The sequence below is a fragment of the Vulpes vulpes genome, chromosome 3 (assembly GCF_048418805.1).
Source record: "Vulpes vulpes isolate BD-2025 chromosome 3, VulVul3, whole genome shotgun sequence".
Taxonomy (NCBI): Eukaryota; Metazoa; Chordata; class Mammalia; order Carnivora; family Canidae; genus Vulpes; species Vulpes vulpes.
Window position 1 is genome coordinate 69,799,137 of NC_132782.1, and position 25,469 is coordinate 69,824,605.

General features: G+C 48.2%; 1 protein-coding gene across 5 annotated transcripts in view; it reads right to left on the bottom strand.

The window, feature by feature from the left end:
• Positions 1-25,469, bottom strand: part of CMBL (carboxymethylenebutenolidase homolog) — a 46,407-nt gene that overhangs the window by 2,561 nt on the left and 18,377 nt on the right. For 3 of the 5 annotated variants that reach the window (XM_026017666.2, XM_072752700.1, XM_072752699.1), the window contains exons 1-4: positions 20,428-20,570; positions 7,543-7,776; positions 5,432-5,539; positions 1,276-1,418 (exon numbers count right to left, since the gene is read on the bottom strand). In XM_026017666.2, the coding sequence (XP_025873451.1) occupies positions 1,276-1,418; positions 5,432-5,539; positions 7,543-7,757 (466 nt within the window). In that variant the 5' untranslated portion in view covers positions 7,758-7,776; positions 20,428-20,570. Of the gene's footprint in view, positions 1-1,275; positions 1,419-5,431; positions 5,540-7,542; positions 7,777-20,427; positions 20,571-25,469 lie in introns of those variants that run through there. The other 2 variants (XM_072752698.1, XM_026017667.2) reach the window with 2 other exon arrangements.

Below are 25,469 nucleotides of genomic sequence, written 5' to 3' on the forward strand. Positions count from 1 at the left end.
AAAATCACTACGAGGAAACAGAGTAAGACTCTGGCTGGATGATGCACAGGATTCTTGCTGCCATGAAGGGGGGTTTGGGGTGAGGGATTTGGTCAGACAACCCAAGTGGGGGGTGCTCGCTAAACTGCCCCAATGGGGAAGGACAGAGCCCAGCCGGGGCCCCGTCAGACGACTCACAGGTGAGCCTGACTCAGGTATGGTGGGGACAGGCCCCGCCGTGGGAAGCAGCAGCAGGTACCTCCTGTGTCCAGGTCCTGGGCAGCACAGCCGAGCTGAGCAGCCCGGAACCGCCCCTCACCTGTCCTCACCTGTCCTCTCCGGGAGGCGGGCAGCCACAGGAAGGCCGGGCCACCAGGCTGGACAGCGCCGTGGAGCCTCCAGCCTCCCAGTCCCCACAAGCCCCGCAACTCGTGCAGGGTGCAGGGCGTCCAGGAGGGGGCGCCGGCGAGGCGTCCAGGAGGGCCGCCGAGGCTAGATGGGGGGGCACGGGGGCGGGAAGGGGGGCGGCCCACGGGGGGCAGGGGCCTGGGACAGCCTTCTCCGGCGCCCAACCGCACCTGACCCTTACTAGCTTGCCTGTAAGTTCGTACTTAAAGGATTTTTTTTAATGCTAAAAGTAAGCAAAAACACCACAGCAAGAAACCATTAGTCCAAATAAGAATCCTTAGTACCATCATGAAAGAAAGCCAAATTTCCTTTTTTTTTTTTTTTTTTACATTTTTATGGTCTGCTTCTCGATCATGAACTTAGTATGCCATTTCTATATACAGGTATGTTCTTATTTCATTGCTATGATACTGGGGTTGATGCTGCTACTTACATTTTAGAGTCTTTTCCTTTTCTTTCCTTCCTTCCCTGTGTGTGTGTATATGTATATATATGTAGTGTGTACACAGTTGAAAATAACGCATATCTTGGGAAAATATGTTCATAGATGTTCCTTATAAAAAATAGTGCTTGATATTAACCATTATCACAGAAATAAATGTCACCCTCTTCACCCTACGTGAAGAATCAAGCCCTCGGGTTAGGTGACCTTCCCAACAGCTGGCTCTTGGGACCCAGATGCCACAATCCCAGTGACGTCCTCTGGTCACTGTATTACAAACCTCCACCTCTACTTTCAGATTTTAAAGCCAATTTCCTTAGGTTGGGCCATCTCTGCACCATGGGGCTGTGTGTTGCTCTGGAACTGTTAGCTTGGGAAGCAGCTCAGGGCCGTCACTCGACCACTCCTCCCATTTCCACTGTGTAAAATGTACAAGGCCTACTCACCGTAGACGGACACCCCTGCCCTGAATTCTGGGTACTTCATCATCACGTGATGGACGGCCACGCCACCCCAGCAGAATCCCACAATGCCAATTTTCTGGGCATGACACTGTTGTTTCAGATACTTCAAGACGGCATCAACCTCTCTAGAACAGAAAGTTATTCAAGAATCAACAGACAGAGATCACTTATATGTGGAATCCAAACAGCCAAACTCAGAGAAGCAGAGTAGAGTGGTTACCAGGGGTGGGCCATGAGGAAATGGGGAAAGACTGGACAAAAAACACAAACTTACAGTTAAAAGACTGATGAGTTTGGGGTTGTAGTGTGCAGCCTGGTGACTAGAGTTAATAATACTATATTCTATACTTGCAGGTTGCTAAGAGGAAAGACCGTAAGTGTCCACACCACAAAAAAAAAACAGTAACTATGTGATAGGTAGAGATGTTAGTTAAGGCTGTGCTGGCAATCATTATGCAAAATATAAATGTATTAAATCAACACAGTGTACACCTGAACTTTACACAACATTATGTGTCAACTGTGTCTCAGTAAAGCCACGGGGGTGGGGGGTGCAGACCAAAAAACATCAAGAGATATTTTACGAGTCCTGAGGAGTGCGCTGGGCAGCAAGTGCTCTGCCGATGGATGGTAACAGGGCTTCAGCAGCAGCTAGTTCTTCCCTGAGGTTCTAAGATTCTGACTTTTGGAGCTCTGTCCTCACCACGGGCACATCTCCCCACGGGCCTCTCTAACCAAGCACAGCCTCTTCCAACCACCTGACAGGGCTGCAGGCTGGCTCTTTGCAAACCACAAATCAGACCAGCTCACATCCCAGCTGAAAGCTGAGCCCCGCCTTCCACAGCCTCAGGATAAAGGCCAAAGCCCTAAGCACAGCTCCTAAAACCTGATCCCAAGATCCGCCCCCATCGAGCACCCCAGCCTACTCTCCCCTGACAGGCACCAGGCCCAACTGGGCACCTCCCCAAACTCTCTCACTTGGCACATTCACTCTCTCAGCTAACATCCCAACTCTGTACCGCCTGTCCCTTCCTGTGCCCAAACAGCAGAGTAGAATTTGGAAAGCCATCAGCACTATTTAAACCAGGAGAGGACCAAGAATAGTGGCCCTGTCTTTGCAAATGGTTCATTTGCAAATTGGTTGCTTGGAATTCGGTGCATTTCCAACTAGAAGCAATACACCCAAATGGAAGTAGGGAAGCGAGGCCAGCCAGAAAGTTCTGTATGATCTGATAGAAATGCTGCTTACAATTTAAAAAAGAAAACGAGGGATCCCTGGGTGGCGCAGCAGTTTAGCGCCTGCCTTTGGCCCAGGGCATGATCCTGGAGACCCAGGATCGAATCCCACGTAGGGCTCCTGGGGCATGGAGCCTGCTTCTCCCTCTGCCTATGTCTCTGCCTCTCTCTCTCTCTCTCTCTCTGTGTGACTATCATAAATAAAAAAGAAAACGAAAGCCTTTCTATTGCACTTCCTTTCCCTTTTAATCATAGCATATCCTTGAGCACATTTAAATATATGTATCCTACCACTGCATACAAGCAGTTATATTCATGACATGAGCAATAATTAATTCTGCAAAATAACATGGAAAAAGCAATAGTTCTTGACATTTGTGGTTGTAAATTTTCCTCGAATGCTTTGATCTTAAGAATAACGGCCTTAATTAGAAGGGACAGGAAGGAAGAGGCCATTTCTATAAAAATACTTTAACTCAAGTGAACATGTCTTTGCTTGTGTTGCTCTGCATGTGTTCCCCACTTTTCAGGGAGCATCAGGGTTTAGCTTCTTCCCCCCACCTCCCCTCAACTCCCCCCATCTCCCCACACCTTGGAGGACTCTGCCCTCAGTTCCAGGAGTGAAGTGTGTGGCTCAGGCTGACCATCAGAGGACTGCAATCTCGTAGCAATGACCAGTCCAAGGATGGACCTGCGACTGAGCCATACCATCAGGGCAAAATGAGAATTTTGTTGGGTTGCTGGAAAAGAGACCAATGGAAGGCTGGAGCTGCTGCAGCCATCTTGCCACCCAAGGGCAAAAGCTGCCTGAGAATGGAGCCAGCCTACGGGCAATGAAGCAGAGAAATGTTGGAAGGCAAGTCCTGGAGATAGTTTCTGCACTCTGAAACCAGCCCCTGCTTGAAGCCAGAAACTACCTCTTTGCAGCTCTACAAACCAAGAAATCCCAGGACTGCTGAAGCAGTCAGCATTTAAGATTTAAGATGGGTCTTCTGTTACTTACAAACAAAAACACCTGACCATATAAAGGTTTTCAGTCTCCATTTCAAAGTTAGTGTCTCTGGTTTTTAGGTTTTGTTTTGTTTTTTGAAAGAGAGCACACAGGCGGGGGGGGGGGGAGAAGGAGGGGGAATCTTAAGCAAGCATGAAGTCCAATGTGTGGGGCTCGCTCTCATGATCCTGAGACCATGACCTGAGCCACAACCAAGACTTGGATGTGTAAACCACTGAGCCACACAGGCGCCCCGGTGATTCTGTTTGATGTCTCATTTTTATTTAAAATGCGTGGCTCTCCTTTTCGTCCGTGGAAGAGTGCCACCGGACTGCTCCAACACCTGCCAGAAATGATCCCCCCTCTGCTTTGTATTCACAAATGGAAGGCAGACCCACACAGCTCCTCATCAGAAGGCAGCAAAACATCCTATTCTCCCCCACGCCAGCCCCATGGCAAGCTGGACTTCACATCCACACCCCAGTCTCTGTGGCTCTCTTGTGTTTCTACCTCTAACTTTCCCTTCACTTGCTTCATTTTGGTTTCAGGGGGTTGCAGGTCCCCTGGGAGGGACCTGGAAGAGGTAAGTGTGCAGGAGGGTGTTTGCCGGGAATCTCAGGGCCCCCTTCCAACAGCAGAAGGGGCAGGAAGGGAGCAGGGCCGGGCAGGGGGAGAAGACAGCTGTGGCACAGTGTCCACATGGGCCTCAAGCAGCTTCTCAGGGGAGCTCAGAGCCAGGGTGGCCCCTGAAGATCTGCCTGACTTGAGGTGGGGAGCCAGGCCTTCATACCCCTGTAGGGAGGCTCCTCAGGCTGGGGCAGAGGAAGACAAGGTAGCTGACATCCCAGACGCAGTCCACAGGCAGCTGATGGACTGGTCTCCCGCCCATAAGGCCCTGAGGTGACCCGCTGGTTAACACGGCCCCGGGTGCAGATACTCGGCCATGCCAGGAGGCCTGCCAGCAGGCTCAGGGGACAGAGGGGCCAGCAGCCCTGGGTTCAGCTCTGATGGTGGAAAAAATGAGCAGAGAATTAGTTCCAAGGACCAAGAGGCCACAGGCCAGAGACCACATTCTTAGCAGCTTCCCCAATCTGGGCTGGGGGAGCAGCTTATCAAACCTCAGGCCCATGTCAGGCAACAGGGAAGGAGAGTGTTCAGAAGGATAAATGGCCAAGGTGAGTCACAGCTGGTGTGGGGGGAACCCTCCATGCTTAATCCAGACCCAAAGGGGGTGTCGGAGTGGCAGGTGAGCGCTCTGATCCAAGCTTCTGGGCCGCTGGAGCTAATTCAGTAAAAGGCTGAAATCCCGGGGGATCCCCCTCATTTCTTCACACTGCTCCCTGGGCCCTGGCAAGACCACAGCCCTGGCCTGGTAGGTCTGGTGTAAAGACCCAAAGTCCTCTCAGAGGGGCAGGTGGGGTCCGGTCTAGACAAGGGGTGGGGGTTTCCAATCATCTGGGCAGTAAGGGGCTGGCCCTGCTCTGGTTTCTTTTCTCTGCCCCTTGTCTCGGCTGGTTCTGCAGCCAGGACAGGAAGGAAGGAGTGTTGACCCTCTGGATCCTGAAAGCCTCCCTGTAAAGGGAAATTGCCCACCCACACTGTGGTGCATCGACCAAGTTCCCTTGGCAGTCATGCATGAAGCTTGGGGGAAGGGGGGATGGCAGATGAGCCTGCGGAGGCAGCAGGAGTGCTTGCTGGTGGCCCACCTTCCAGGCCACCCACGGCGCTAAGTGAAAGCAGCTGGACAGACTCTGTTAGCCGTGGCCATGGAAGCCCCCCATGAAGGAGGGTGAGTAGGTGTCTGAACGGTGAAGCTGTACCCCCTTCTCCCTCCAGCCCCTGCTCTCCTGGGTGCCCTGGGGCAGGGAGGCCAGGGGAGGGAGGGTGACACAAACATGCGTGATAACTTACTTATCAATTTTTCTGGCATCTCTTGTTTTCAACCACTCTGGGAAGGTGGACCAGTCCCCAGAAGGATGCCAGGGTTCTTGCCCTACAAAGAAGTCTGGAACGATGGCCCTGCAAAATAGGATATGAGCTGCTCTTCATTTCAGAGCTGTGGGTATTTGCTTACATTCATTAAGAAACTTGCTATGTTGGTGATTCTGAATCACAGAAGAAAAGTGGTGGCCACAGAAGCCAACTTTGATCCCATCAAAGAGGCCAGCTGGCACCAGGCCAGGCCACTTGGGATTTCACAACAGTAGGTGCTCGGCCTCTGGCAGCCTGCTTATAGCCCAGCCCATCTGAGATGATGGGGCAATCGGCCAGGCACGCTCCTGACAAGATTCATGGCACAGAAGGGAGCCCTGGGTGACAAGGCCGTGGGTGGGGTGAGCACAGGGTTCCCCCTGCCCCACCTCCTGAGGAGTCCCATCGCTTGGCTGGCCTTTTGCATCAGCCCAGGTCAGAAGGTACACCTGCGTAGCACGTCCAGTCACTATGACCAAGCAATTTTCCCCAGCCTCCTCCCAGGATGCCAACAGGACACAACCTCCTGTGCAAAGGGGAAGGCCTCATGGGGAAGCCTAAAAAGGGCCACGAGAGAAAACAAGCTGTGTCCCTGAATACGTGTCCATCCTCCATGCTAGTCAACCCTGGAGGGTGGGTCCACACTGGCCAGAGACTCGCTTCCCAAAATAAAGGCCATTGCCATGGATGGAGGAACCGAGCTCTTCCCGTCAGAAGGGAAGGAACATCTGGGTCAGAAGAATCCAAGTTCAAGTCCCAGTCCTGCCCCGTCTGCCCTGTAACCCTAACAAGTCACTTCCTCACTTTTAGCCCCATTTTCTTGGCTGAAGAGACTGCACTCTACACCGCCCACCCTCAGAGGATGATTGTGAGGGTAAAGGAGTTGGATCAGTGGGAGAGAGGTTTGCAGGCACAGGCTTCTTTGGTCATCTTTTATGTTCTGCCTCCAAATAAATGAGCCACCATGAGACAACAGGAGCCACGGTCCCGTGCAAGCTGCCTGCCGGCTGCAGTGGGAGCCTGCAAGCTCTACCTGGTGGCTCAGGGCAGGCCCATCCTGGGGCGGTTGTTGGGAGGATGAAGGACAGTTACCCCTGTAACGCACTAGCTCAGGCTCCGGCAGAGCCAGAGGGCCACCAGGGTTGGCCAGGGAGTTTATTACTGGGCTTGCCCCTAGAAACTTACGTTGCCTCGCAATGCACATGGAATCTGGGGGCATGAAAAAGTGATAACTCCAGTGGAAATCCTCTGTTCGGTCAGCACTAGCTTTGCATCATGTGACACTGGGTGTGCTTTCAAAGTGACCTCTCTTGTAGGAAAATGAAGTAGGTGCACACTTTGATTTGCAGCTTTTTGAGCCAACGAAGGAAATAGGGGTGCGCCACACTCAGGGCTGGCTGGGTCTTCAGCTTTCTGAAGCTGGAGGGAAGGAGTGCTCGTCCTCTCCTCTGTGTTTGCTGACACTTTGCGGAGACCTGGTATGGTGGGGAGCAGACAGGTGTATCTGCCAAAGGCGAGCACGCCACTAGATCTGACAAAGGCATAACCTTCGGGAGAGGAGTGAGGCCTCATGGTATCAGTTCTGGAAGCCCCTGTAACTCAAACAGGACAGCCTGTGTTGGCACTAGGATAACCCCGGGCGCCCTGCTGAAATCTGACCTGGGCTGAGATACATCGAGGGCCAGAGGAGCAGATCCAGTTCAGAGCTGGTGAGTCTGCCCAAGGCATCCAGTACCTGTGTCCAGGCAGGGCCCCACATTGGGAAATAACTCTGTCAGGGTCCGACAAGTCTATGGGGCCAGGCACGCCAAGGAGAAACTGAAGCCCCAGGCCTGGGTTGGGAGCAGTGGCTTCCTCTGGATGCCAGGTGGTGTCTTGGGTTCACTTGACATTCCCCATTTATCTGCACCCCGGAGAGATAAGGAAGTAGGTAGCCTAACTTAGAATGCAGTCGAGGTTTTTTGGTTTGGGTTTTGTTTTCCCAGAAGGGAACAAAAGAGATCACAGAAATTTGCATGAATTTAAGGAAAGCAACAGAACTTCATACGTACGTGTATCCATTTCCTGCGATCATGTCAGCCATGTATCGGGTATTGGGCAACTGCCAGCCAAAGATATCCTGGATGACAATCACAGCCTTGCCCGTGTCAAAGGGGGGTTTGGTGACATAAGCCTTGATGTGCTCCACTTGAACTTCACGCCCCATCCCTCCATACTCTAGCTTGTGGCCAATGTCACATGGACAGGGATAAGCCTCGTTAGCCATTGGAGAGATTTAAGTTGGGCTACAGAGAGAGAAACATGCATTATTTATATTCTGAATGGTGCAAATCCCAAGATTATATACAGTAAGCAAAACCAAGAGTATAGAAAAGAATTAATTTTAACTACAGTCATAGTGTATTCATGGAGGAAATAGCTGGTAACTTGGGATTCTGATTAGAGCTAATAGGAATCCATTCCCATTACAAACACTAGAAATACCAGAGTGAACGTAACCAACAGACAAAAATTTAAATGGAGCTCATAGGAAAAATGGGCACAACCCCAAGCCAGCATTGGAAAGGAGACGTGAAGCCAGGTTCAAGGTGGCATGAGCAAATACAAGGGGAGCCTGGGGACGCTGGGGAGCAGGCAAGACCCAGGAATAAGCAGTGACACAACCCGGTGCTTAGGATTCTGTGTCCAGTGAAGCCTTGGGACCCTATGAGATGGGGGTTTGTGACTGAGACCCCATACACTGTCAGAGCTTCCAAAGGATTCTCTTTAGTGGGGAAAATAAAAACAAAAACAACAAAAGAAAAAAAAGAAAAGAAAACTCTACCAACTAGGACTAAAACCATGGTTAGAAAGCCCAGGGAGGGGAAGAAAGAAACCAATCCCCCAAAATGTCCACTACCCTTTCAGAGTAGGAATAGATTATGCAATTAACTGAACAACTGGCCCTGGGCAGAGAAATCCCTGGGCACAAGGCAGAAGGAAATGCAAATCTACTTAGAGCAAGACTTTCACAATCCATGACCAGAAAAACACTACCCATTGAAGACGGACGGTAGGGGGAAAAGCCTGAGGGCGGCTGGGGTCTGGAGAGAATTTGCAGGGAAAGCCAACTGTTTTTCTGGCAGATGGCACATGAAGGGGAATGAGGCAAAGAGGAATCCGTGAAGATGAGGTTTTCTGCCCAAGCAACTGGAAGAGGACAGAGTGTTTTTAAATGAGAAAGAGGAGATTTGGGAAGAGCAGGTTTGAGGAGGTAGGGTCTTAAATGTGGGGCAGTAAGTCTGCATTGTCTGTCAGACAAGCTCAGTGGACAGCTCATAACAAGAATTTCAGGGCAGGGGTCCAAGCTGAAACTATAAATTTGAGAATAGTCAGCAATCTACAGCCAAGCCTCGGTTTTTTTGCAGATTCCATGCACATGAATTTGCCTAGTTGCAAAATTTACTTGCAACTCCAAAATCAATATTTGCAGTGCTTTCGCCACCATCCACAGACTTTTGTAAAGCAGTGACAAGTCTGAGTCACTGACATGCACAGTCCCAACCAAGGTCTAACAAGGCCATGCTCTGCTTTCTCATCAGCTCCCACTGCAAACAAGCATCCTGTTTGCCTTCTGTTGATTGCCACGTTTTCTGCATTTCAGTGCTTTTTGCTGGTGATTTCGTTATTTAAAAATGGACTCCATGCATAGTGCTGAAGAGCTGTCTCATGATCCAATGGGTACGAGGGCTGCAATGTGCCTCCAAAGACAATATGTACAGTAGACAAGCTTAGTTCCGGTATGTGCTACAGCTGCTCATGATGGGTTCAATGTCAATAAGTTAACTGTATATTAAGTAAAGCGTATTAAACAAGGTTATGTACTGACCAGTTGACAAAAATGTGACCAGAGGCTCACAGGAACCTACTGGTATTTCCCCTCGGAGCAGTGGTTCAGGATTTGCTGGTCCACTTGTCCATGTGACTTCACAGAACATGACTATGGCTGGCCCTCCAACAACACAGGTTTTAACTGCACGGATCCACTTAAACATGGATTTTTTTTCAATAAATACAATCCAAGACTGTAAACGTATTTTCTCTTTTTTAAAATGTCTTAATGCTCTCTTTTCTGTAGCTTACTTCATTGTAAGAATGTGATATATAATACGTATAATACGCAAAATATGTATCAATCATCTGTTTATGTTACCAATAAGGCTTCAGGTCAACAATAGGGTATTAGGAGAAGTCAAAAGTTATGTGCAGATTTTGGATGCACGAAGGTCAGCATTCCTAACCCCCATGACCCCCCATGTTGTTCAAGGGTCAACTATACTGTAAATAATGAGAATCAGCTGTACCTAATATTTAAAACCTTGAGAGTGAATGACATAATGTAGGGAATGACAGTAGACAAAGAAGAGAAGGATCTAGAAGATCAGCCCTGGAGCCTTCACCATTAAAGTCTTTGGGAAGGTAAGAAGCAACAAGCAAGTGAGCCTGAGAAGAAATAGCAAGCGAGAGGGGAGGAACCCCCAGTCATGAGCCTGGAGTCACATGAATACAGGGTTTCAAAGAGGCAGAGTGTAGACCATGATGTTCTACAAGAGGACATGCCCTGAGAAATACAGATGGTTGGCCACAGGGTTGAGCAACGTGGATGTCAGGGTGACCTCCATGGGAACAGGTTTGAAGGACCAGGATGAGCAAGACAGCAGCAGGCTGGAGAGAATGAGAGGAGAGAATCAGAGTGAATACAGAAGCTCTTCAAGGCTTTTGCCAGAAACAGGAGCAAAGAGAGTGAGCAGAAGATGAAGGGAAGATAAGGCAACATGTCTTTCTATTTTTTAATGGAAGAAATCTCAGCACATTTATATGTGGATGAGAATGGTACCTCACAGAGGAAAAGAAAGCAAAACCAAACCGAACCAACGGTGAGAGGGGCGCAGGGGAATGGTGATATCTCTATCACCTATCTCTAGCTAGGTGATAGGGAACAGGGTCAGCACGTGGAGAAGATCACCTTCCTAGGAAGCATGGATGGATCCTCCACAGTCCCAGGAGGTAAGGTGGAAGGCTGGGTGCCATCGGGGCAGGAGGCTATGGATGCTCCCTACTCACATCTGCTCAGAGACCTGAGAGCAGAGTCAACAGTGAGGGTGAGAGCAGGCGGGAGGTTGGATGGGCCAAGAGAAGTGAGAAAATGAAAGACCAGGGAAATGTGCACGGTCCCTGAGGCTGATCACTCCAGCCAGGTCCAGCAGCAGGATAGTGGTGTGAAGCTGGCACAGAGATGGCGTAGAACAGGACAGGGCTCTGGAGGTCATTACAGGGGCAGGAGTGCTTGGTGGATCCATGGCGGGAAGATGGACTGGCCAATAAAGGGGATAAAATGCGACACTGAGTGACCCAGGCAAGTAAACAGATCACAGTGGATCCCCACCTACCACGTAGCAGCCCTGCCACATGGTGAGAAACCTGAGTAGGAAAGCAAAAGTCATCTGTTAGAAGAAAACAGGAAATACAGGTTTCTTCAATCTTGGAGTAAAGAAGCATTTCTTACATGAGACCCAAAAACATAAACCATAAGGATAATAATTAATAATTTCATTAAGTACATAGTAGCCTGCTCAACTTCCATAACAAAATACCACAGGCTAGGCAGCGTACACAACAGAAATGTCTTTCTCACAGTTCTGGAGGCTGGGAGTCCCAGATCAGGGTGCTGGCGGGGTCAGGTGCTGATGGGGACTCTCCTCCTCACTTGTGGACAGCCTCCTTCTCCCTGTGTCCTCACACGGCACAGAGAGAGAGAGAGAGAGAGAGAGAGAACAAGCTTTCTGGCCTCTTCCTATTAGAGCACTAATCCCATCAAGGGGCTTCACCCTCATGACCTCATCTAAACCTAACCACTGAAGGCACCCCCTCCAAACACCATCACATTGGGGGTTACGGCTTCCACGGATGAACATAGGGGCAACACAATTCAGTCCATAGCAGTAGTCAACTGTAAAAATCACTTGTAGGACAACTGGGGGAAATTGAACTGACCAGAATTTGATGGTATTAAGAACTATGGTTAATGGTGGGGAAGGGGGGGGATAATACTACCACAGTGATGGTTTGTGTATGTGTGTGTGTGTGTGTGTGTGTGTGTGTACACAATCCTTACCTTTTATAGCTACATGCTGCTGTAAATACAGATAAAACTACTACATGTCTGGGATTTGCTTCAAAATAGCCCAGGGGGTGGTGGTGGTGGGGAAGTTATTGTTATTCAAGATACAATTCTCAAAGCAGAAGACTTAGCATCTAGGTACATATAGGAAGAATGTGGGGCACCTGGCTGGCTCAGTTGGTTAAGTGTCTGCCTTTAGCTCAGGTCATGATCTCAGGATCCTGGGACTGCACCCCATTCTCTGCTCAGCGGGAAACCTGCTTCTCCCCTTCCCTCCACCCCTCCCCTGTCTCTTTCTGTCTCAAATAAATAAAAATTTAAAATAAAAAAAAGATATTCAAAGAATTCTTATAAATCAACAAGAAAAAAGCAACCCAAGAGAAAAATGTTCCAAAGATAAGAACAGACAATTCACAAAATGGTACACTTGAATGGCACATATACTTATGCAAAGATGTTCAACCTCACTGGCATTTAAGAAATAATACTATTTTGTACATAAGACAGATACTATTGTGCATCTTGCAGATTGGGAAACGTCTGTTAGCACCAAGAGACGGTGTCCATGCAGGGAAAAGGGAGAGAATGTGAGCTGAAGCTCACAAACTCTGGAAAGCAAACCCAAACTCTGGAAAGCAGTCTGACAAGGTCTAGCAAGGTCAAAGATGCAGACACCCTGCAACCCAGAAATCCCACAGCTGAGTGTATTCCCTAGAAAAACTGACACCTCTGTGTGTGCACGTGCACACATGCACACTTGTGCACATATGTGCTGAGTATGGAAGGGATGCTTTCGGCAGCACAGATGTGATGGCAATAACGGGAAGCAATCTGACTTTCAGGAGAACAGGATAACTTGTGATGTATTCATTATTGTGGCTTGACTTCTTTCCCCCCAAAAAACATGTTCAAGTCCTAACTCTCAGAAAACCTATAAATGTGCCCTTATTTGGAAATAGGATCTTTGCAGAGATAATCAAGTTAAGATGAGGTCAGGGCACCTGGGTGGCCCAGTCAGTTAAATGTCTGACTTTCGATTTCGGCTGAGGTCATGTTCTCAAGGTTGTGAGATGGGGAGGGGGGACAGCCCCCAACCCACATCAGGCTCCAGGCTCAGCAGGAAGTCTGCTTGAGATTCTCTCTCTCTCCTTCTATCCCTCCCCATTTCAAATAAATAAATAAAAATATTTTTTTTTAAGTTAAGATGAAGTCATACGGATTAGGACAGCTACTAACTCAATAACTAGTATCCTTTTAAGAGGGAACTTTAGATACAGAGGCACACAGGAGAGAAGATCATGGGAGCACACAGGCAGAGATCGGAGTGAGGCATACCAAGGAACACCAGGGAGTGCCGGCAGCCATCAGAGACTAGGAGAGAGGCAAGGAAGGATTCCCCTCTGTAGGTTTCAGAGAAAGCATGGCCCTGCTGACACCTTCATTTTGGCCTTCTGGCCTCCACAACTGTGCGAACACATTCCTGTTGTCTTAAGTCACCTGGCTTGTGCTAATTTGTTGTGGCAGCCACGGGAAACTACACGGGAAACAAATACAATTTGTACACAAATACAAGTACAATCATAAAAAGAGTATGGAAAAAAAAAAAAAGAGTATTGCATAGCAGTTCAGTGAGCAAGCTACATGTATGCCAACCAATGTGATAAACCTTAAAATATAAGGCTATATAAAAAAGACAATGGCCTTTTTGATGCTAAAAAAATATTAAAAAACACATGGGACTAAACACACCACCAGTGGTTACTGGTGAGAGAGAGAGTGAAGACTGCTGGCTTAATTGCATTTGTTACATTTTATTTCCTAAGAAAGTTTTGATTAAGGACAAAATGTCCACATTTTGTAAGCCTGGGTCACGTGAATATGGGTGGCTGTTATATTATTTCCTATATCTTCCAGAATATTCTAGAAAGAAAATAACTAAATTTTAAGGAAACACAAATCAAGAATTAGTCACTTACTCAAAGAAAATTTGAAACTATTCCTCATGGTTTTGTTTTCACAAGCTTGGTTATAAAGCTATTAATAGTAGGAGAAGTCACAACAATCCACAGTAGCAAATTCTATGTCCAATGCGCTATTTGTGGACAGCCTGATTCCTTAGGCTGATTTCTTTTTTTTTTTTTTTTTTTAATTTAAATTCTATTTCGTTGGCATACAGTTCAACATTGGTTTCAGGAGTAGAGTTCCGGGGTTCATCATTTACACACAACACTCAGTGCTCATCACAAGTGCCGTCCTTAATCCCCATCACCCATCTAGCCCATCCCCACTCACCTCCCTCCATCAATCCTGTTTGTTCTCCACAGTAAGAATCTCTCATGATTTGTTTCCCTCTCTCTTTTGCCCCCTCCCAAACATTCACCTGTTTTTTAAATTCCACATATGAGTGAAATCATACGGTAGTCATCTTTCTCTGATTGCCTTAGTTCACTTAGCATAATACACTCTGGCTCCCTCCACATCATTGTAAAGATTTCATTCCTTTTGATGGCTGAGTAGTATTCCATTATATAAATATAAATGTGTGTGTATATATATACATACCATTTCTTCTTTACCCATTCATCAGGCAATGGACTCTTGAACTGTTTCCATAGTTCAGCTATTGTTGATAATGCTGCTCTAAACATCAGGGTGCATGTACTCCTTTGAAGGTGTATTTTAGTATCCTTTGGGTAAATACTAGCAGTGCAATTGCTGGATCATAGGGTAGCTCTATTTTTAACTTTTTGAGGAACTGCCATACTGTTTTCCAGAGTGGCTGCACCAGCTTGCATTCCCACCAACAGAGTGAGAGGGTTCCCCTTTCTCTGCATCCTTGCCAACACCTGTTGTCTCCTGTGTTGTTAATTTTAGCCATTCTGACAGGTGTGAGGTGGTATCTCATTGTGGTTTTGATTTGTATTTCCCTGATGATGAGTGATGTTAAGCATCTTTTCATATGTCTGTTAGCCATCTGGATGTCTTCTTTGGAAAATGGCTATTTATGTCTTCTGCTCATTTCTTAACTGGATTATTTGGTTTTTAGGTGTTGAGTTTAATAAGTTCTTTATAGATCTTGGATACCAGCCCTTCATCTGATGTGTCATTTGCAAGTATCTTCTCCCATTCCGTAGGTTGCCTTTAGTTTTGTTGTTTCCTCCACTGTGCAAAAGACTTTATCTTGATGAAGTCCCAATAGTTCATTTTTGCTTGTTTCCCTTGCCCCCGTTGATGTCTCTAGTAAGAAGCTGCTATAGCCGAGGTCAAAGAGGTTGCTGCCTTCATTCTCCTCTAGAATTTTGACGGTTTCCTGTCTCACATTTAGGTCTCACATCCATTTTGAATTTATTTTCATGTATGGTGTAAGAAAGTGGCCCAGCTTCATTCTGCTGCATGTGGCTGCCCAGTTTTCCCACCACCATTTGTTGAAGAGACTTTTTCCCATTGGATATTCTTTCCTGCTTTGTTGAAGATTAGTTGACCATATATTGTGGGTCCATTTCTGGGTTTCCTGTTCTGTTCCATTGAACCTTGTATCTATTTTTATGCCAGTACCAGGCTGCTGTGATGACTACAGCTTTGTAATATAGCTTGAAGTCCAGAATCATGATGCCCCGAGCGTTGCTTTACTTTTTCAGGACTGTTTTGGCTATTCAGGGTCTTTTGTGGTTCCATACAAATTTTAGGATTGTTTGCTCTAGCTTTATAAAAAATGCTGGTGGTGTTTTGATAAGGATTGCATTAAATGTGTAGATTGCTTTGGTAATACAGACATTTTAACAATGTTTGTTATTCCAATCCAAGAGCATGGAAAGTTTTTCTATTTCTTTAAGTCCTCTTCAATACTCTTTCATAAGTATTCTATACTTTTCAGAGTATAGATCTTTTCCCTTTTTGGTTAGGTTTATTCCTAGGTATCTTACGGGTTTTGGTGCAATAGTAAATGGGATTGATTCCTTGATTTCTGTTTCTTTTGCTTCATTATTGGCATATACGAATTCAACAGACTGCTGTTCATTGACTATATCCTGTGACATTGCTGGATTCATGTATTCTAGCAAGTTTTCAGTAGAGTCTTTCAGGTTTTCTACCTGAAAAGAGTATCACGTCATCTGCAAATAGTTTAACTTTTTCCTTGCCAATTTGGATGTCCTTGGGCTGATTTCTTACCTGAGTTGTCCTATGGAGACCGCAAAAACCCTGGCCATTACAAAGCAGCCTCAAGCCTGAATTTTTTTACTTTATCTTCAATTGATACCCACTTTCCAGAAGGAATGTGTATGGCCAGGAGATCCACCATCTGGACGGATCTGCACAAAGGGGCAATGGCCAGGAGAGCCTGGGTGTGGAGGGCTGGACTCCAGCCAGACCCATCTGCGGCACAGCAGCGCAGGGTGTGCTCAGGCCAAGGCCACAGGGCAGGCAGACGTCCTGCACAGACCACACCCACTGTGCTCCCAGGGAAAGAGCCTCAGAGAACACACCCTGGCAGCTCTACTGACTGGAGGATACATAAAATTTCTGCACATGCCTTTTGGGATTTTTTTCAAAAGATTTTATTTATTTGACACAGAGAGAGAGAGAGAGCACAAGCAGGGGGAGCAGCAGGCAGAGGGAGAGGGAGAAGCAGGCTCCCTGTCAAGAAGGGAGCCCGATGTGGGGCTTAATCCCAGGACCCCTGGATCATGACCTGAGCTGAAGGCAGACGCTCAACCACTGAGCCTCCCAGGTGCCCCACTTTCAGGATTTTGGCTTTGCCCTGCTCCTCCCCGAAAAGACACATTTGTTAAACGAGAATTTTCAGAAAACAGTAAAATCATGACTCTCATAAGATTTTTTAAAAATGAACACATTACGGATTTTATTTTATTCATATAAAAGGAGGGAATGAGGCAGATGTGACAACTGGTGTGAAGGGAGAAGGGAAAAAACACAGATGTGTTTGGAGTAAAAGCACACTGCGATTGCAAAGGGAGAGAAAACAGTTTTCCACAGGTGGGAGGAAGCCAATCGGTTCTCCACCAGGTAAGACAGAGCTGACGGAATCACTGGTTACCAGTGACTTACAAAGAGTCACAGTGGTGCCAAGACAATGAACGGGCCGGAGTCAGAAGACCCGAAAGGCTGTGCCACAGATGACAGAGGCTGTTCCACTGAGGCACGAGGTTCCTTCTGCACGACATTCACCACGAGGTCGTTCATAGGCACCAACAGGTTTCCTCCTGCGCGGGGAGGGGACTGTGGCCTGACGTACGGTGATGGCCTCATGTCAAGAAGGGCTCTCTGGGGTACCTGGCTGGCTCAGTCAGTAGAGCATGAGACTCTCGATCTCGGGGTTGTGAGTTTGGGCCTCGCGTTGGGTGGAGAAGGTACTTAAATCTTGAAAAAGAAGGAGAAGGAGGAGGAGGAGGATAGGGAAGAGGAAGAAGAAGGGGAGGAAGAGGAGGAAGACCAAGGAATAAAGAAGAGGAGGAGGAGGAACGAGGAGGAGGAGGAGGGCTTTTTCTGTTTCACAGCAGGTGGGCCTGGCAACACTCCCTAGCCACCCCAAAATCAGATCTGTGGTCTCCACTACCGAAGCCTCTGAAAGGCAGAACCCTCTTCACAGCACCAAGAATAACCAAGATGCGCCCCTGCAGAGGAGACCCTGACTGGCACCTTCCCTGGCGAGGCCTCACTGGCGCTCGGCACTAACGCTCATGATCCACCATGACCTTCATGCAAGATGCCACAAACATGTGAATGACCTTAAGGCCACTCTCCCAAATTGACCTCTACAGCCCCTTACCCAAGACTCTCTCCTTCACCGAGCTCCTCTGAACTCTCTCCTCAAATAGATCCTGACCCTGGTTTCCGATGGCATCTCGGCCAAGTCCAGTTCCGGTAAGAATCCCGCCAAGTCAGTTTCGCAGAATCCCTGACCCTCTAAATCTAACCTGGCCCCTCATCCTCCCCTGCCCCTGCCCCGCCCCCGGGGGGAGGCCTGACCACACTGGCCTGTATTCTGCAAGAACCCTGTTAGGTCAGTTTTCCAGAACTCCATTCCCTGTCATGTTTCCTCTTAGCCACTTCCCATCCATGGTCCCCTACTCCACTCGTTGGCTGTAAACTCCCACTTTCCTTTGTTTTTTCCAGAGTTGAGCCCAATATCTCTCCCCTCCTATAAAACCCCACTTCAGTGGTCCCTACACCTATCCTGATGATCCTGAATAAGGTCTGCCAACCATTCTTTAACAAATGCCATGAATGAACAATTTGTTCTCTAACACCCCACAGCCCTGCTTCACACACCAAGCACCTCCACCTCAGCACAAGACCCAGGGCATCACTGGTGCTATCTGATCCGCCAATTCCAGGAGGCTACCCTGTCCTGCCCCCTCTCCTAACCTGAACCTTCCTGAGGCATTCCTTTGCCCCATAAATACCTGTGCTTCTGGACTTCTCTTTTGAACCAGTTATAACATCTGCATGGTTCCCTCTTTCGTGAATAAAATAGAATCTTTAACATGTGCTCATTTAAGTTTTTTTAAGGCAATCTCTACACCCAACATGGGGCTTGAACTCACAACTCCAAGATCAAGAGTCGCATGCTCTACCAGACTGGGCCAGCCAGGTAGGTGCCCCAACATATGCTCATTTTTACATCTGTATGAGAGTATGATTTTACCCTTCGCTGAAAATTTTCTTTTAACAGTGCAACTGAACAACATTTCCTTTTTCTCACTGGAAGGCAAAAAGGCAAGGAACGGATGGTAAACTAATGGTCCAGCAAGTATAGATTTCCTGCTTGCATACCCTCAAGTATTTAAATAACTCAGAAGTTAGATTTCCCAATGCAATGAACTTCTCCAATAGAAACAGAGAAAACAGATTTCAATGAGCAAAGGGAATTGGCATCGATGGGACTGTAACCAGCAAAGAAGTCAAGGAACAAATCACTAGAAGCTTCAGAGATTTGGAAACCATCAGCAAGCAAAACAAAGGCTGAGAGATAACACAGGAAGGCTGTGGCTAATGGGGAAGACTCGGTGTTTTCCATTTACTGAGTAAAACACTGCAGGAACTTGCCTGGTAACTGATTTTTGATCATGCAGCTGGAAAGGCTCAGGCACAGCCCTACTTTTCCGTCTACCCATCAGTAATCTAACAACATCAACAACTCCAGATATTTGTTTGTCAGCATTTTTTTAAAGATTTTATTTATTTATTCATGAGAGAGAGAGAGAGAGAGAGAGGCAGAGACATAAAGGGAGAAGCAGGCTCCATGCAGTGAGCCCCACTGCATCCAGGGACTGGATCCAGGGACTACAGGATCACGCCCTGGGCTGAAGGCAGGCACTTAACCGCTGAGCCACCCAGGAATCCCGTTTGTCAGCAATCATGCTTGTATTTTCCATAGAGTACAGGTCTAGGTAGCATTAATTAGAAAGGTAGATGTGAAGAGTGGCCTTTAAGCACGCCAATCACATGGCTGCCTTTGGCCTTCTCTCAAACTCTTCTAAGACCTGGATAGCATTTCCCCGGACACCTGTCCGGCTCACTTCTGACCACCTTGCTTTAAATGGACTTTGAAAACAACAGGTTGTATCTTCCAACAGCAAGTAGATCAAAAACACCTCCAACCCACATGACTGTGTGTGTGACCTGTACAGTCTTTCCGGGCAACACGTATCAAGTATCCAGCACTGAGGATGTCTTGATGCCTCTCTTCTAGAACCTCTCTAACCACTGGGGAAATACTGCCAAATGTGGATAATGATTTTTGAAGCCAGCGTCCATCTTGTCAGTTCAGATGAAAGAATGAACACGGGAGGCCCTATCTACCCCAGGCACAGCCAGACCACTCAAGGAACTTGTAGGCCTAGGCTCAAGGGATAAGAATGCGTTCTTAGGGCAGCCCGGGTGGCCCAGTGGTTTAGCGCCGCCTTCAGCCCAGGGCATGGTCCTGGAGTCCCTGGATCCAGTCCCACCTCAGGCTCCCTGCATGGAGCCTGCTCCTCCTCCCTCTCCCTGTGTCTCTGCCTCTCCATGAATAAAAAAATAAATTTTTTTTTTTAAAAATGCTTGCTTAAATTTCTAACATGAGGAATACAGATATTTTCCAGATTGCAAGCCACCTGAGATGAAAAAGACCTCCTCCAGGGCACCAGGCAAAGTAGCATGAGTTCACCTGCTGGTATGAACCCATGGGCCTCCAATCAACAGTGGCCACCTTCTCAGGAGACCCCTTCCCCGAAGTTTGCCCTTAGAAGCCCTCATTTGCAAGCCACGTAGGATTCTAGACTTTCGAGCATTAGCTGTCCAGTTCTCCTGGGTGGCGCCGCACCAATACATCAACTACCTTTCTTCTCTGCAGAAGCTCGATTGTCAATGTTTACTGACTTGCTGCGCGTCTGCTGGACAAACTCCCACTCGGTTCGGTTACGTTCTGATGCAAAAGCGCTCCCTCCTCCCCACAGGTTTATTTCGGTAAAAACTACGCGACCCAAACGTCCCACCTAGGGCAGTAATTGCAAAGAGTATTCAACGGCATGAAGGAGAGACCCAGACATTGCGGTAAACGGAAAACTAAACGCGAGTCTCTGTGCAGCACGATTTCAACTGCGCCCTTCCAAGACGGGTCAAACAGCACAGGGAGCCGGCCGGGCTGCCCTCGGGGCGACCTCCTGCCCCGCGTGCGGCGGAGCCCGCTTGGGAAAGGGGCTTCGACGGCTGCAGCCCGCGCCCGCTCGGCCTCCGGCAACCACGCGCGCCTGCGCCCGCGGAGCGCACCTACCTGCGGCCGAAGCCTGCGTCCGGCCCGCGCCCTGCCCGCGCCGAGGCGGCCCTCGAGCCCGACGGTGGGGGCGGGAGCCCGGGGCGGTCGCTGGGGCAGCCCGCGGGGGGGGGGGGGGGGGGACGGGGGCAGGCGCCTCCCCCGGGGCGGAAGTGGACGCGGTGACGGAGGGCGGCGGCTCCCCGCGGGCCAGTGGCGGCCCGGGATGCCCAGCCCCCCGGGAAGGCCGGCGTGGAGGGGCGGGGCGGGGAGGGGCGGGGAGGACGGAGGGGCGGGGAGGGGAGGACGAAGGGCAGGGGGTAGGGGGGCAGGGAGGGGAGGCCTGGAGGGCAGGGAGTGGGGGTGCGGGGAGGGGAGGCCTGGAGGGCAGGGAGTGGGGGGGCAGGGAGGGGAGGCTTGGAGGGCACAGGGTGGGAGGGCAGGGAGGGGAGGCCTGGAGGGCAGGAGATGGGGGGGCAGGGAGGGGAGTGGGAGGGGAGACCTGGGGGGCACCGGGTGGGGGTCAGGGAGGGGAGGCCTGGAGGGCAGGGGGTGGGGGGGGCAGGGAGGGGAGGGGAGGGGAGACCTGGGGGGCACAGGGTGGGGGGCAGGGAGGGGAGGCCTGGAGGGCAGGGGGTGGGGGGGCAGGGAGGGGAGGGGAGGGGAGACCTGGGGGGCACGGGGTGGGAGGGCAGAGGAGGGGAAGCCTGGGGGGCACGGGGTGGGGGGGCAGGGGAAGGGAGGTCTAGAGGGCAGGGGGAGGTGGGGAGGGGAGTGAGAGAGGAGGTCTGGAGGGCTGGGGTGGTCTGGAGTAGGGGGGGCGGAAGGGGGACTGGGGAGAGGAGGGGGGGTGCAGGGGAGGCCGGTTGCGGGGGAGGAAGCCTGGAAGCAGGGAGAGGCCCCCAGTGAAATTCCCATGTGCGTCTGGCTCCCAGGACCTGGGGCTTACTGGTTGTAAATCTAGATTAGGCTATTTTTAAAAATAAGTCGTTACATAGTCATAGCTGCCCCCTCCCCGCTCCCGCTCCGTGTTTTGTCTGCTCCCCTAAAGTTGTCATAACCAGTTCAGCTGGCTCCAAAGATTAAGGCAAGAGGAAGAACGTGGCCTAGGAAAATCTCTAACGATGAGAGAGGAGTATAGCAGCTTCGTGAGGTCGCAAGAGTTTAACCACAGGTAGAGACAGAACCTTATTAATTCAGACGCTTCTAATCCATGTTTGACTCCAGATTGAGGATGATTTTTCCCTCTGGGATCTTCTCTGCAGAGAGGTGGCAAATCAGTAAGAGAAAACGAGGACGGGAGTAAGGTTTGTGAGACAGATGATGGGACTGTTCAACGGTAAGATTCAGGGAAAGGTAAAATCATTGTGCTCCCACACATGTAAAAATGACGTGTTAAAGATTTTATTCTACTCGTTAATTAATGAAGAAACCAGGCAGAGGTGACAACAGGTTCAGGGGAGCTTGGGTGGCTCAGCGGGTTAAGTGTGGGTCTGTTGATTTCGCTCAGGTCCTGGTCTGAGGGTCCTGAGTTGCAGCCCTGCATGGGGTCCTGCTCAGGTTGGAGTCTGCTGAGTTTCTCTCTCTCTTCCTCTGTCTGTCCCCTGGCTCATGCACTCTCTCTCCCCCTCTTTCTCAGATAAGTAAATAAATACATACATAAATAAATAAAATCTTTAAAAAAAAAAGGTTAAAAATCAGTTCAAAAGAAAGGTGAAAGAAAAAGCACACATTTACATTTATTTTGAGTAAAAAATTGTCAAAAGGAAAGTGCAGATGGAAGCAAACTGGCTTTTTTCCTGGGGTGGGGAAGGAGGGCAGTCACACAGGACAGTTTGTCTACCGTTTACCTACAATTTACACAATTGTCAAATGTCCCCAAGACACTGAAAGATGAGAATCAACCTGGAAAGCGTCCTCCAGAGAAGCATAGTTTTCCATCAAAACACAAAATTGTTTCTGTAAGGCTGTTTTTAAGCATCTTCCAGCATCTTAGAATTATCATATACACAGAAAGACTGGAGATGAGCTACCCATCATTTTTCTCTATTTGCTAATTTAACTCCCCAAGCATTATTACTAACTTATTTAATAACACTGTTGTTAATATGAGACAATTCATAACCACAAGACTCTATGCCTTGCTGCAGTTTGCTAGCTCAGTGTTAAATTTATGCATGTACTTAAGAGTCAAAAAAAAAAGTTGCCTCCCCATCAGTCTCAATTGGCAAAATGTGCTGTAGATTCAAATTTTACAAGACAGCTCTATATATTATGAAATAGGTCTCTGCCACAGCATTCAAAACCAATTTACTCCTACCATTTCCCACGTATTTTCCTTAAAGTGTCCAGCAGATCCTTCCTAAGGTCTTGTTCATCATCTTAACTTGTACCTTTTGCTTGAGGGGAGATGGACTCTTTCTTGCCCTGCGCCTTCCTTTCTGTGGCTTTCCCACCTTGGGGAGAGGGCTGCTCTCTCTCTTACTGTTTATGAGAATCATCTCCAGCTTTTAGAATTCTTCTCCATGAAGCTTGCTTGAGTGTTACAACTCCTTTTTTTTTTTTTTTAAGATTTTATTTATTTATTCATGAAAGACACAGAAAGAGAGGCAGAGACACAGGCAGAGGGAGAAGCAGTCTCCATGCAAGGAGCCCGACGTGGGACTCAAACCCAGGAATCCAGGATCACACCCTGAGCCAAAGGCAGATCCTCAACTGTCAAGCCACCAAGGCATCCCTTCAATTCCTTTTTTTTAAAAAAAAAAAAAAAAAAAAAAAAAAAGGAGGGATCTCTGGGTGGCTCAGCGGTTGAGCATCTGCCTTTGGCTCAGGGCATGATACTGGAGTCACGGGATCGTGTCCCACATCGGGCTCCCTGCATGGAGACTGCTTCTCCCTCTGCCTGTGTCTCTGCCTCTGTGTGTGTGTGTGTGTGTGTGTGTGTGTGTGTCATGAATAAACAAATAAAATCTTAAAAAATAAGATTTTATTTATTTATTAGAGAGAGAGGGAGGAAGGGAGCACAAGCGGGGGGAGGGGCAGAGGGAGAGAGAGAGAGAGGAAGCAGACTCCCTGCTGAGCAGGAAGCTTGACATGGGGCTCCATTCCCAGAGCTGAAGGCAGGCACTTAACCAGCTAAGCCACCAGGCGTCCCTCTCATCTAGGTTCCTAAAGAACTATGCCTTTGGCATTGTGTACTGTAAACACGGTCACTGGTCAAGTATCATCTTCTAGTGGAAGAAAGCCTTGTTTACACAAATGTAGTAACCCGAGGTTTCTCAAGACAAAGGCTGTGGGTGTTCTCCCCTTAAAACACCAGAGCTTGGGGTACCTGGGCCCCAACTACAGAGCCTCTGATTCACGGGGTCCAGGATGGACCTTAGGAATTTCCAGGTCAACAAAAGTCTGGGTGACGATGCTGGTCCAAAGACCACACTGAGAACCACTAGACCAAAATCACAATGACTAGCAAACCAACTTGGCTGATCATCAAAACCACTTAGGAGCCTGCTTCTCCCTCTGCCTGCTTCTCTCTCTGCCTGTGTCTCTGCCTCTCTCTCTCTCTCTCTCTCTCTCTCTGTGATTTACTATCATAAATAAATAATATTAAAAAAAAAAACATAAAACCACTTAGGAAATTTGTAAAGAGAATTCGAATGTCCTGGGCTCAGATCTCCTGACCAGAAGCTTCGTAAGTGGTACAGGGGAATTCATATTTCAAAAAAGCTTCCAAGAAAACAAAAACAAAACAAACAAAATAGCTTCCCAGATGACTCTTAGAGTGGACAAAATTTAGGACCCAATTGAACCAGATAATTTGAACAGGTCATGTCAGTGTCAACTTTCCATGGTTTTATATTATGAGTTCAGTAGGAAAAGCCCAGCTGGAGGAAGACAGGTGCAACTCTCAGGCTAGGATATCCCTTGTAGCTCAATCAAACTGGAAACATACAAGAAAAGGGATTTCTGGGGGAAATGGCTTAGTCCAGCCAAGAGGACACATTGCCAGCCCATCACACCTGTCTTCCCCACTGTGATACACTGATTTACTCAAACAGATCCCTTCAGATCCCAGTCTGAAAATCAAATTATTTTACTGCCTTGGAATTTCTCCAAAATAATGAGTAGGGTTTTTTTTTTTTAACATCTGAATAATTATTCAATTATCACCAAGAAGCCACCAAAGTGTTATCACTAAGAACAAACTGAGGGGGCTGCCCTAAACATACATTTTTGTTTTCTATCTTAAAATGCACAAATCTCTTATGACATCCAATATGGAAGTTTTTCAGCTTCCACAATGTTAGTTCCAAATTCCCCTGGAAAATTCATCACACAAGTTAACATGTGTGATGAACCCAGGCTCAAAAAAATTTTTTTTAAGTTACATTCTTACAGAAATGCTTGGTGTAAATGAACACTAGGATTTCACGGAGTTCCTTAATAATGAAAGAACTGTGACTCAACAGACGCAGCTGGTTATCTTTCCAAAGTTGTTTTAGTTTTCCTTATGAAATAAGGAACAAGAGTCCAGGGATTGAATGAGCCCAAGCTGAATTAACAGAAGGGGCAGAGGCAAAGTTCAGCAAGACTGCTGACTCTGCCAAAACCCTATGATTAACGCTGACCTTGAAGGCAAGGTCATGAAAAGTATTCCATGGAGCTGTTCCTCTAAAGAAATTTTGGAACAGAATCTGAAAAAGTGCTGGTGTGTTTCAGAACATCTCAAAATAATACCTGAGGGAGAACATATTCCAGCTCATCTGTTACCGTTTATGGGGCCACACTGCTGACTCAGGCCCCACCGCTAAATGCAGCTGCAGGGAGCCAGCTGGGAAAGCGCTGTGCCTTGTGAGCAAGGCAGGCATTGCTGGTGAAGACAGGTCAGAAGGCTGGGGAGGAAAGAAAGTAACTGGCTTCTAGAGGATTCTTAGCCAGTAAGCCATCTTGTCACCCCCAGAGAGAAAGCCTAAATTTTGCTACATTTTTTTCATCAATCTTTTTTTGCTGAAGTATGTAAGCTATAGACCACGTGACATTGGGCCCCTCAAAAACTTTGTGGT